The 13052-nt window shown below is 45.1% G+C and overlaps 1 protein-coding gene across 1 annotated transcript; it reads right to left on the bottom strand.

Moving 5' to 3' along the window:
• Window positions 1-3595: 3595 nt before the first annotated feature.
• On the bottom strand, window positions 3596-6214 carry LOC103639392 (homeobox-leucine zipper protein HOX19). The gene is made up of 3 exons (XM_008662145.4): window positions 5167-6214; window positions 4810-4889; window positions 3596-4629 (listed from the first exon to the last, which is right to left on the bottom strand). The coding sequence occupies exons 1-3, from the start codon at window positions 5605-5607 to the stop codon at window positions 4260-4262; spliced, it is 891 nt and encodes a 296-aa protein (XP_008660367.1). The 5' UTR covers window positions 5608-6214; the 3' UTR covers window positions 3596-4259.
• Window positions 6215-13052: the final 6838 nt, after the last annotated feature.

The raw sequence follows: 13052 nt of genomic DNA, 5'->3' as shown, positions 1-13052 counted from the left end.
TGGAGTTTTGTGACGTGCCAGTGTTGGTGGTTGACCCGCACACGGCACACGGCGTGTGCGGGGGAGCCGGGACCCGTGGCAACCGGTGCCAAATTTTTTTGCATTTTGACCCTTCCTCGGAAAAAAAATCACGTTTAGACTCTAGAAAATTTTAATGTCATTTTTGGACCCTTTTCTCGGCGCCATAGCCTATGGCGCCGAGGTAACACAGCTCGGCGTCATAGGCTATGACGCCGAGGTACGTGCTGCGCTGGCACAACCCGGACGTCATGGCGCCGACGTGGCACCGAGCTCGGCGCCAAGATCTATGGCGCCGAGCTCTGTTTTATAACCACAAAGCACATCTAGTTCAATTGGTAGAGTGCAAGGCTTTTAACCTTGTGGTCATGGGTTTAAGCCCCACGATGGATAATTAATTAATATTTTGTCTGTCACTGATTTATTTTTTTGTTGTCTAGATTTTTCGTTTATGTCGCTGATTTGTTCGTCCAGATTTATTTCTCATCCAAATTTTTTGTTTTTGTGACTGATTTGTTAAGTGCTAAAATGAATACTAATTTAAAACGGAGGGAGTACATGAGTACAAATCATAGTTTTTATTATTATGTACAAACAGATAAATTAACTGTGTCTTCATGAACTGGTACAACCACCTAGAATTACTCCTCATCGGCCAAGTTCCATTATCTTTATTCCAAGCCTTCATCCATGTCGACGTGAAGCCAAGTACAAAGTAAGGCTCCCACGGAGGTCCATAGAAGCAGGGAGTTGTTGGAGCAGCAGACTCTTGCCATTGCCAACCTATATTTTCCTTCCTAGACAACCCTTCTTTTACATATGACACCGCAGCAAGTTGCCAAGTTTTAAATAGTTTTGTACTGTGTCTAGGAGCAGCTTATAATTGTTTCAGAAATGCTATTCTTTGGGCTGAACATGAAGAAATCACATATGTTGTGTGCCATCGCGCCAGTATTGCTGGTTTTTTCAACTGAATGTGCTGCTGGACCTGAAGAAATCCCATGGTTGCTGTTGGATATGAAGAAATCAGTCACAAAAATAAAAAAATTGGATGAGAAATAAATCTGGACGGACAAATCAGCAACATAAACGAAAAATCTAGACAACAAAAACAAATCGGTGACAAAGACAAAAAAATATTAATTAATCATCCATCATGGGGCTTGAACCCATGACCACAAGGTTAAAAACCTTGCTCTCTACCAACTAAGCTAGATGTGCTTTGTGGTTATAGAACAGAGCTCGGCGCCATAGATCTTGGCGCCAAGCTCGGTGCCACGTCGGCGCCACGACGTCCGGGTTGTGCCAGCGCAGCACGTACCTCGGCGTCATAGTCTATGGCGCCGAGCTGTGTTACCTCGGCGCCATAGACTATGGCGCCGAGAAAAGGGTCCAAAAATGACATTAAAATTTTCTAGGGTCTAAACGTGATTTTTTTTTTCGAGAAAGAGTCAAAATGCAAAAAATTCGGCAACCGGTGCCACACCGCGTCGAGTACGCCTTGGGCCGTGCATGCGCGGTGCGCCGAGAGGGGATGGTCGGCGGGAGTCACGCGCACACGTTGGGGCGCCGGGAGCCACATTTATCTGTACCGAACGGCGACGCCTTCCGGAGTCGGAGTGCATGCGCGCCGTGTGACCGGCGTTATGTGGATATATGGACTGCTTCTATTTCACCGTACTAGCTCACGGGAAACCGTACCCACACATTTATCTTTCCTGTTGCGTGAGTCTGTTTATGGATGGGAGAGTAAGGGTGTGTTTGGTTTAAGGAATCACTACATCCAAATTGAGGTGGTGCATCATGGGTTCATTTCTCAAATTTGGTGGGATGACCTCATTCCTCATATTAGTACTAACTAAATAACTATAAGGAATGAAATGGTGATGGATCAACTCATTCCATTCCACAAACCAAACAAAAATAGTGAGGAGTAAGAAAATGATGGACTAGCTCATTCCTCAAACCAAACACCCTATAATTGTTTTGTAGTCAGCCCTAACTTCTTTTAAAGGGAAGGTCAGAACTATTTTCATTATCTAATAAAAATAGAGATTAAAACCATGATTGTTGGCTCTAAACCTAAATTCACACCTAACTAGCCAACAAAATATTAATACACATGTCTTTATGTTTTATATTTTATACTTAAATATAAATGAAAACTGTAGCAACGTAGGCACTTTGCTTGTCAATTAATTATATTTGACCAAAAAACTTACAACTAGTCAATGCGGCCCTTGGATAATTTATAGCTTACCTATAGTCTTTTTTTGGGGGGGTCAACAAGATAAATTTTAACCACTTCAAAGGACATGTTTGGATCACCTTGATTAGTTTGTAACGACTACTAACGGTATATTAATTCAGATCACAGCTAGACTTACCAATAATCTAAACTAACATATATAAATTATTATAATAAAGATTATGAACTGTGTTTGGATTCTTGGTTTGTTGTGGTGGGTTATTCTTAGTTCGATCAATTGAAGAAGTTCTCGTATTCACAAAAAGAGTAGGCCAAACGTACATGGACTATATATATATGGTCATTGTAATGTGTTGGTTTAATTTGGCATCATAATAATCTACCTCAGAATCTAGCACGCTTGGATCACAATTAGACTATTTTAATACTCCCTCTGTTTCGTTTTAGTTGTCGCTGGATAGTGCAAAATTGAACTATTCAGCGATAACTAAAAAGAAACGGAGGGAGTAGCTGATTAGTATAGTTACTATAGACTCAAACATGTCACAGCGATTATTAGTATCAAACGGATTATGGTACTACGACAAGTACCCAAGTACGATATACTAGTATACTAGCATACGGGAATCCCAGTTTAGTACGACGAACGAAAGCTAGCTTCAAACGAGTAGGTCAAAAGAATTGTTTGTCCCATGCAGTAGGCGGGGCTTCAGATTCTCCGGCTCTCCGCCACGGGCCGGCCATGAAGCAATCGATGGATTCCCGATTCTTCGCTTGCGTCATGGAGACACGTACGTGTAGATTATGCGAACAGATACGCGACACCGGGCCCGGCCGGCAGTTGCTGTAGGCACAGCTAAGCCACGTACGCCGATAAGCCGACGGAGACCAAACGGAAAGGGAGAAGATCGTTTTCCTTTTCGTCATGATCGGCCGGCGCTAGCTCTCACACCCTCGGTACGCATACATATGTGTGTTTTCCGACCGATCTAGAACGAACGAGACCTTGACAGCTGATGGCGCGGGAAACGTCATTAATTATCCCGTCATAACACGGCCATCTGGATCATTAATTGGACTGCTGAAACTGAAAGTTGGTCCTCCTCCTGTCCTGGCCGCGTGGCCGGCCGGTAATTAAACGTGCAAAAGCGACAGCGATTCGGAGTGGAGAGGAGCCCCGGCACGCACAATTAATCATTGAGCCGTGTGTATATATATATATATATATATATATGTGTGTGTGTATACACACACGTACACCTGCAGCTGCAGACAGGTCAGGGCGCCTGTCTGTCTCTCATGTCGTTCGTCATCCAGCACTGTAGTCTGACGTACGTACGCGCGCTCATCATCGCTATCTGTAATAGCTAGCAGAAGACCACCAGAAGCATCTCAATCCAATAATAGGTGTACAGGGGGTCAATCTTAAGATCGATATATACTACCACTTAATCAACTACTGCCCTCGCTCGGACGATTATTATTATACTAACCTGTGTCTGTGTGAGACAAGACCAAAAAAAAAGAAGACAAATGAAGAAGCTACGTAGAACTCCTATCGAGAAGGGAAGGGGAGGGATGATGAGCAAGTAGACCGGCCGATCGAGAGGGACCGAATTACAGCATGCATGCGCAAAAATATACATGGATGGATGGATGGACGGACCGGCTATTTTGACTACTACCTCCTCCTATCAAGCCTATGATTGATCGATCGATCGATCGATTAGCTGATGGGAACACTGACAAGTAACTTTAACCCCTCCGGATCAAGAAATAAAATAGCTAGAGGATCGGAGGATCACATGTTACTTGTGACGTACGCGAGGTGGATGGATCGTCGGAGGAGTGTATACCTACGTACGTGGTAGCTAGTATCTGCGGTACGGTGGTGGGCGGTGCCGCTATCTGTTCGCGCGCTGCCGCCGCTGCGTGTTGCTTGCTCATGCATCATGCACGCGCACGTACGCCAAGGTAGATGCGCGTGCTGGTGCGCAGCTGCAGCGCAGGCGCGCGCAAGCAAAATCATCATTCAGCAGGCGGCGGAGTGGGTGAAGGGGTTGAAGAAGCGGTGGGTGGCTGCCTGGGGCCTGTCGGGCTCGGCCTTGGGCCCGCCGCGCAGGCGCTCGCAGGACGGGCAGAGGCTCAGCGTGGCGGCCGGCATCGGCAGCTGCATCTGCATCTGCACGTACAACGGCGGCGGCACCGGCACCGGCACCGGCACGCCCTGCGTCGCGGCGGCGGGCGACGACGACGGCGCCTGATGTGGGTGCGGGCCGGCGAGCTGCTTGAGCGCGCGGAGCTCCTGTAGCTCCCGCTGCAGCCGCCGGTTCTCCTCGCTCAGCGACTCGCAGCAGCGCTTCAGCAGCTCGCAGTCCACCTCCGTCTGCTTCAGCTTCGTCCTGCATATGTGCGCGCGCGCACGTTATTTGATCCAACCAAAACCAAGCATATGTACTATCGATCGTATCTTCTTGTGTTGTGTGGGCTCGCTGGTTTATTAATTTGGGTGCGTGCGTGCATGGCAATATTATTATTTAAAACAAAAATCAGCGCCTTTGAATGCCATGGTTAATACTAACCTTGCTCGCCTGTTTTGGAACCACACCTCCACCTGCCGTGGCCTCAGCTTCAGTTGCTTCGCCAACGCGATTTTCTGCTTCTGCTCGAAGACAAAAAGGACACCCGCCGGCAGAACGGAAAGCAAAAGGAGGATGGTCAGAAACAACAACCCATCTCCAACTCGCGCGCGATAGGAGAAAGATAATGAAGAATTAATATCTGCACTTCTTTGGTGACATGTATATTGAATTACATATATGTGGTTGGAATGACGATCAGACATGTACGTACGCAGCAGTCGACTAGTATAATGGAGCTGGTAGCAGCAAAGCAAAGCAAGCAGCCAATCGATCAGGGTTAGTACGTCTACGACGTACCGGGTTGAGGGTGCTGTGGTCCTTGAAGCGGTCCTCCAGGAGCTTGGACTGCTCCTTGGTCAGCCTCAGCTTCTTCCGCGTGCTCCCGTCGTCGTCGTCCTCGGCGCCGGCGCCGGCCCGCGCCGCGGCGGCCGTCGACGACGCCCGCTCGCCCTCGGCGTCGTCCACGCGCTCCCGCTTCACGCCCTCCACTGACCGCGACGACACGCTGCGCGCGGCCCCGCCGCTGCCGCCGGACCCGCCGGTCGCGGTCGCCGTCGCTTCGTCCGGCATGCTCAGCGTCAGCGACGGCGGCTCCAGCGTGCGCGGCGCCTCCGTGCTCAGCCGGCTTCTGCTGGTACCGTGGCGCGCCGCGGCGGAGGCTCCGCCGCCGCCGCCGCCGCCGAGGGACAGGCCCAGCGCCAGGCCGGCATCGTCCAGGTGGACGTCCTCCTGAGCCATGGCGTACGTGCGCTCAGGACCAGAAGAGTAGCTAGCTAGCTAGCTAGCACAGCAGTATATGTAGCCGGCACTTCAGTTAGAGCTGGGTTTCCCTCTGACGGCCGGCAGGGCGCGCGCGGCGCGGCCTTGGTTCGTTGCGGGTTGCAAGCTGCGCTGCGTGCGGGAGGAGGAAGTCAGGAAGGAATGAAATGGTTGATGAGGATGGAGGAAAGGGGAGGCCGGGCGGGCGAGAATATTTGAGGAGCGGGGGAGCCGGCAAGGGACAAGCGGATGCACGCGCACGAGCCCACGCTTCGACACTTGCTGCGGAGCGGAGGAGGCAGTTCAGCCGTCAGCGGGATGCATGATGATGAGGCGCGGCCACGTGGACGCGCCTGTGCAGAGGGGCAGGCTGCAGAATAGTAGAAACGCACACATCGTTCTCGTTCATCCGCTCTCAAATGCCCCAGGGACAGGGAGCAACAGTACGTACCACTTTAATTTGCGCCATTTCTTCCAATACCATGTATTCATGTGTCGTGCAAAAGGCGAACCGTATATATATACTATGCAAATCGATCGACCAAAGAGAGGAAAAGATGCATGACGTGCACATATATGTGAAGGAGAACGTTCTGGAGCAGTTAGGTACGGCCGGCGTACGTACGTGTATGCAACTATACATATGTTTATGTAAATTCGATCCCTAGCCAGATTATCTAGCATGTGTGGGTTCTTTTCTCTTACTTTGAACAAGCTAATAAGGTAGCACAAAAAAATGCAAAATAACGATTGACGCGTGCACTATAGGATTACTCCTATTCCTATCTGTGAGACTGTGGCAGCATTACCCATCACTCATTCAACCAACCATGCATGCATGGCTGTGATTGTGATGCGTGCTCATTTCCTAGGTGCAATATCCAGTTACTTTCCTTCTCCATCCAGCAGAGAGCTTCTCTCTCTTTTCTGACCCTAACCTTTGGAAGCAATCGCCTCTAGTTTTTTTACCCTAATTAACAAAACACACTTCAGATATATAGTATCGTTGATGGAACTATTTTTTCCCTCCTTTTAAAAATATTACTTTATCATATTGAACATATCTATTCGACAGTACGTCCATTTAATGAAACTTATATAAAACTAGCTTTTTAGTATATTGCACAAAATCCAGAAGATCGTCCAGTCAATTCGCGTAGCTGCGGCACCTTCGTGACACAAAATCCAACGGGTTGGACTTGGCCTTGCCCTCTTCCCATACCACCTCACAGCTTTGAGCTTTCCACATCGGACACCCAACACTGTCTCTGGAAAATGAGAGGGAAAAAACTTAGGGCCGGGCGTGTTGCTCCATCCTGTGACTGTGACACCTTTCCAATGAGACAGGTCTGGAGTGCCGATTACACGAATCCTCTTGACTGGCGCTAATTACTCTCGGCTCCGTGCTAATGAGGGGCCGGGGCGTGCATAATGCAAGGCGGTGGATTAGCTACCGGCCGGCGCCATGCATGTTTTCGTCAGCCGCTGTGTCCTGATTCGGTTGGTCTGCAGGGGGTCCTTTTGCGTTGCGCGCCGCCCTGCTCACCATATGGCCTGCCAGGGATGAACAGGCGGAGGCAGAGTAACGGAACGGTGTTTTGTCATCAAACCGCGTGTGTGCGTTATATGTATTTTGTATGATGATGATGAAAGTGGGCATCACGCAGCTTGTAACCTACTTTCTGCCAAACGTACGGAACACAGTACAGTTTGGATGCCGGTTAAACACGGCTCCCTTGCAATGTTTAACGGTTAGAAATTTATATATTTTTATGTTTAGATTTATTAATCTAAGAAAAGCACACTAAATTTATGACGATACTGTTAGGATGTGTCATCTACACACTAGCAGGTTAACAGTAACCGGGTAGGATTAATCTTAACCGTCTAACCGCGCCCTGATCGGGGGCTATCCTAACCGTTGGTTGCATCCCACGGTCACACAACGCCATAAAAATAGATTAAGGGGCCGACGAGTTTAGCTAACGCTAATCGCTCGACCACAAAACCTTAATCAATACTTTGAGAGGAACCGATCTCCTAGGCGCTCGGAGTGACTAGAATCGTTGTGACTATGTCTCAGATCCCTATCATGCTATCGGGATATGAGATTCCCCTGCAGGCAATATTGGAGGAGCTTATCCACCGCCGATCAACGATGGGAACCAATCTCCTCGACACCCGCAGGGAGATCGATAAGGAGGAGGAGGCGGGTCCTCGCTGCAAGACGCCGCCACAATGATGGCTAGGAACAACAACAACGATATGTATACCTATACCCCTCAGTAGAATAGATCTACTCATCATCGAGATATTTTAGACTTGAATTGGTATTATAGGGACTTAGGAATCGATGCTAAGCACCAAAGATTCTAACAGATACATGTATGTATATGGTGTAATTACGCACAATAGTAGCAGATATACACATGAAAACCATACTGCTCTATATTCATGGCGGTTTAATATGTGCATCATGTGCACCTCTTGATATTAATTTTGCGGGCTTGCATCTCTACGGTAAACATAGTTTATAATAAAAGTTGTTTTTATCAGTGGCCAATATTTTTGTGAGTTTTATTTTCCTCCTCAAGTGTGCCCAAACGGTTCTTTGAGTATAAACTTACATTTTCCCATAAAACCCCCAACAAAATAGTTATCCACAATTATAGCGGTTAGTTATCCAAACATATATATACTAGAAATTGTTACACATTTGTCAAAAAAAAAATGTTGGGAAAATTATTAGTACTGTATTGATGGAGCCAAAATTTACCAATAAATTGTACACTTAGGTCGCTTAAAACCACCAGCCCGTGAAGCAGAATATATTGGTCTGATGTAGTAGTAGTTTTAACTACTTTTCATGCCTATCGAATTCTCTGCCGTAGCAAACATTGCCTCCACATGTTGTTTCACTCGCACATTTAGCATATTATTACTGGTAGATTTTTAGGGTGTGTTTGGTTGAGTCGTGATTTCTAAAGAAGCTAGCTGTTGTAGATTATGCATCATGAAAAAATTATAAGTTGTTTGGTTCAAATAAGTATAGAATCTACCTCGTCTCTCTCTCTCTCTAAACAACTATGAAAAAGCTCTCTATTTTCATCATTTCAAAAAACAAAAGGCCAAAAACAGGGACCGAAGCGCTTTCAAAATTGTATTATCTAAAAAGCAGTTATTTCCGGAAAACAGTTTATGCTCCTTCCCCCTTTGGTTAGCTTTTGATTTTTTTAAAGCAAGAGCATCTGCTAAAACCCCAACTAAACACATAATTCTCAACCACAATATAAGACGTAGCAGCAGCACGGCCATTTTAGTGTAGTACTCCCTCCGTTTCTTTTTATTTGTCGCTGGATAGTGCAATTTTACACTATCCAGCGACAAATAAAAAGAAACGGAGGGAATAGGAAGTAGGAACGCCTTATACCCCCCTACACAAATTAAGCAGTACGATGGTTTACAGCCATACACACCTTTTTTTTTTTTTTTGCGGTGATGTATTGCCACACGCCCACACATGTACATCTAGCTGCCTTACACGTATCCAAGATGATTGCACCATGATCAGATGAATGTGGCGAACCACCTAATCGATCGATCACCAAATTATATTTCTTTTCGCATGATCATTATTGGATCGGAGCCCCACAGGGACGAACAACAACAGTACGTGATTGCATCGCGTGCGCTGTGTAGTCTGGGGGGCCGGGCCAGAGCATCGTCCTTCGACACAACACATGAGATGCCGGCTCTTTTGTAGTTCTTCGTGCATACGCAGGGGCGACAAAGATTTGCCATTGTTACTTGCATTGCGCAGGGTATAATATGGTGGTGGTGCACTGGTGCCCGTTGGCACAGGCCACAGGGGATCACGTAGAGCCAGCCTGCAGCACTGGCCCTCCCTATACTATCTGGCCTCTGCATCCTTTGACACCAAAGAGGCAGCAGGCAGGGCCATAGATGGCGAGAGAATGACATACCAACTAATGGCGGCAAAGGGGCCGTGGCTCACTGCACCGTGGTCCCCCAGTGTCTTGCTCACGAGGGGGCAAAAGGAAGACGATGCGGGTCCGAGCACCGTCCGCAACACATCGGTGCATGCCTCACGATCAACCAGTTAGGATATTTGGTTTATTTTTTTGGTTGGTTGCTTGGGGCACTTGCCACTTGGGTTGTTCCCCTCGCTTTTGACAATAACGTTGACGTGGCCAGCTAGCTACTACTCCCATTGATTTCCCTTGAGATTTCTTGACAACCTAACTATGCTGCCACACTATTAGATAATGAAATGATGATCGAGATGCGGAGCTAATTGTATGCATTGCGATTTAATCAATTTGTACCATGATATAATGGCCGTGATGATGTGCTCAATGATCAGCTTGCGATCTAGCTAGCTACCAACCGCTCCCATTTAACTGCACTGTGTACTATTGTGCGTGGTTAGTTGTCCAATAACCATCCTAAAACCGCGGCCGTGCAAACGGACGATGTTCACTGCCAACCACAATATAATACGATATGTCTTCCAAATGCATGGACCTTTAGCGTTAGCTCGGGTACATCACGTTTAAAGAACACGTTCCCAACGATAGGGATAGATGTTTTTTGTTCCACGCGAAAACCAGTAGATTAAGTGCATGTTTGTTTAAGACTATAATCTATCTAGATTATATAATTTAACTTAAATAAATTAGATTATATAATCTCGAAGAAACATGCATGCCTTAAATCGAGGCATTTGTCCTTGAACGAGAGGCGCCGAGAGACGGTATAGTTGTATAGATGAGGCGTCGTAGCCTTTAGCCTATGTCCTGTTACCTCGGATCGTGCTAAAAACGTGGAATGATTAGTGAGCTTGACGCGAGTAGTAGCACAGCGCATACGTTTCGATCGATTCGTTACACAGTGATCTAGCTGGAAGTTGGAAGAGTCGTATTCCATATATTCATATTGCGTGCTCCAATGTTATTGTCGCAATTATGTTACTGATGCCGTAGTTTGAGTACGAAGCAAACCACCTGCTGATGGGTCCTCAGCAACCCAAGAGTCTGATTTATAATTCTGTTACAGGTCAAATCGGGACTATGTAAGAAACTATAGCGCTACAAAAACATGTGATCTACTAGCTAGTAGCAAATGCTAGCCGCGCGTAGATTTGTAAGTTTCTTCACATAGTTTGTACTTATACGCATAGCAAACCTATACACGAAAAAGCAAAATAATATACTCCATCAATCCTAAAATATTAGTCGTTTTAGCTCTTTATTTTTATGTCTATATTCAAATAGACGATGAAGGGGTGAACACATGCATCAAGAATTATATGAAGCTACTAATTCTCTAAAACGACAACTATTTTTGAACAGAGGGAGCACAATTTAAAGTGAAGGGAGTCGACACATTACTAGCTACTACAAACTTTGTATAGAGAAGGTAGAGAAGCCTCTAATTCTCAATAAAGACGGCTGGGTGAGTCGTCTTTAATTTTTTTATCTCTTTATCTAGCAACCTCTAGAAATATAATTTGTAGAGGCAGCTTGATATCAATAGTCATCTCTACAAACAAATTTTACCGAGGTGGCTGATGACTGTTGTTTCAAGCTATCTCTTAAACTTTTCAAGCTAAAATTCAAACTAAAATTGTAATTTCCTTGCACACATATATATTTATATGTATACCAAATAAATAATATATACCAATATGTCATCCAACTTAATTATAAACATATATATAAATACATATACACAAACATGTACATAAGTTCAAACGCGGGAATGTACACCACACATGAGTATTAATAATGTTACATTACATTTATACTGTTATCAATGACATTCTTAAGTCTCACTACCTCAGAGTAAGTCTTAATTACTGGTTTATTATGCCTAGCATTCGTAGAACATATCAAAGTTTAAACTCTACATTGAATCCATATCGAAACAGTAGAAGGCTACAAATAGAGAAGATTGCAAATGAATTGGACAGTGAAGGATGCAGATGAACCTAAACACCACCTCTTTTTATATGGTGGATTCAATATTTTTTAAAAAAAATTTCAAACGGTTAAAATAGCGTCAACCAATTAGAAGCTGCCACGTCAGCAAGAGGCGGTCGACACTAACCAATCAGGCTCGGTACTGACCGATCAGGGTCGATACTGACTCAAGCTACAATATATTGGTTGGTATTTTGACCGGCTTGGTACCAACGCGGTTGGTGCTAACCGATTGATTGGTAGGTCAATCGACATACTAGCCAAACTGATTCCTGATGGGATCACGGTGGACTGTGCGCTCCTCCATGTTATCGGTCGATATCAACTCCAGTTGGACCTAGCCTTATGTGGTGTGTGGAAACCCTCCTAAGGATGGTGCCGACAAAATAGTAAGTATAGGTATGGTTGAAAAAGGAAAAAAAGAGAAAAAATGCTGCACGAGCAAAACTTAAACATATTAGAACCTACGATTGTAACTAACATGCACTTACCACTACACCAACATATTTTTTAAGGTATGACTCCAGCTATAATTAGCTATAATAGGTTCTCCAAATCATGGTGCCAACCTTGCACACCTTAGACGAAGCCTGGCCAAACGAGGCCCTAATGTATCTATACACTCAACTTGTATAAAAGTATTTTGATTCGACGGGTACCAAATCATGGACGACTTTGGATTTTGGCGTGGAAATTAGTTACAGTCCTGTTTCGCAGTTTTCTTACTTTGCACTTTTTTAGATTCTTTGCCACGGTTAAAAGAGATATTGTCATCAAATCTTCTGGAGATTTGTCACTGTCCTTACTGAAGTAGGCGTGCAACAAAGACAATTACAGCTGAAAGTGATTTCTGTGACAACTGCCCTCTCGGCTTGCAGTTGCCAGTTGGGTACCAACATACCCGAGGAACATGAAAGTCTAATAAAAAACATATCTATATAAACTAAGATCAAAGGAGGCCAAATTTCTCTCCAACTATTTTTTCACCTCCCCTTAATTACTTGATAGCATAGTTTTTTCTTCGTCTTAGAGCTAGTTTGTCAACCCCATTTTTCCAAAGCATTTTCATTTTCCAGGAAAAACCAGTTTATTTTTACTTGGGAAAATATGAATCTCTCGAAAAAAATGGATTTGCCAAACTAGCTAATTTAAGTTTTATACACACCAAATAAACCGTTGTAGCATAGTACTCCCTCTATTTCTTTTTAGTTGTCGTTAGATAGTTTAATTTTGCACTATCCAACGACAATTAAAACAAAACAGAAGGAGTATAAATAAAGAGATAGATATATAAAGATTATAAGATGGAATAAATTCTATAGGGATAAAACTTGTTGGCAAATATATTTATGCATCCCAAAAACAATGTCAAGAATCTTCCACTCTCGCCTGGTCATCAATCATCACGCAGAGTTTGGATCC

The sequence above is a fragment of the Zea mays genome, chromosome 9, assembly GCF_902167145.1.
Source record: "Zea mays cultivar B73 chromosome 9, Zm-B73-REFERENCE-NAM-5.0, whole genome shotgun sequence".
NCBI lineage: Eukaryota > Viridiplantae > Streptophyta > Magnoliopsida > Poales > Poaceae > Zea > Zea mays.
The sequence above is the reverse complement of the archived record's forward strand: the minus strand, read 5'-3'. Positions and strand labels throughout refer to the sequence as shown.

Excerpts from the sequence above, each read along its gene's own strand:
- LOC103639392 (XM_008662145.4), bottom strand. The coding sequence starts at position 5,607 with ATGGCTCAGGAGGACGTCCACCTGGACGATGCCGGCCTGGCGCTGGGC. Across the intron at positions 4,890-5,166 it reads ACCACAGCACCCTCAACCCG|AAGCAGAAAATCGCGTTGGC; the intron begins GTACGTCGTAGA and ends GTCTTCGAGCAG. Across the intron at positions 4,630-4,809 it reads TTCCAAAACAGGCGAGCAAG|GACGAAGCTGAAGCAGACGG; the intron begins GTTAGTATTAAC and ends GCACATATGCAG.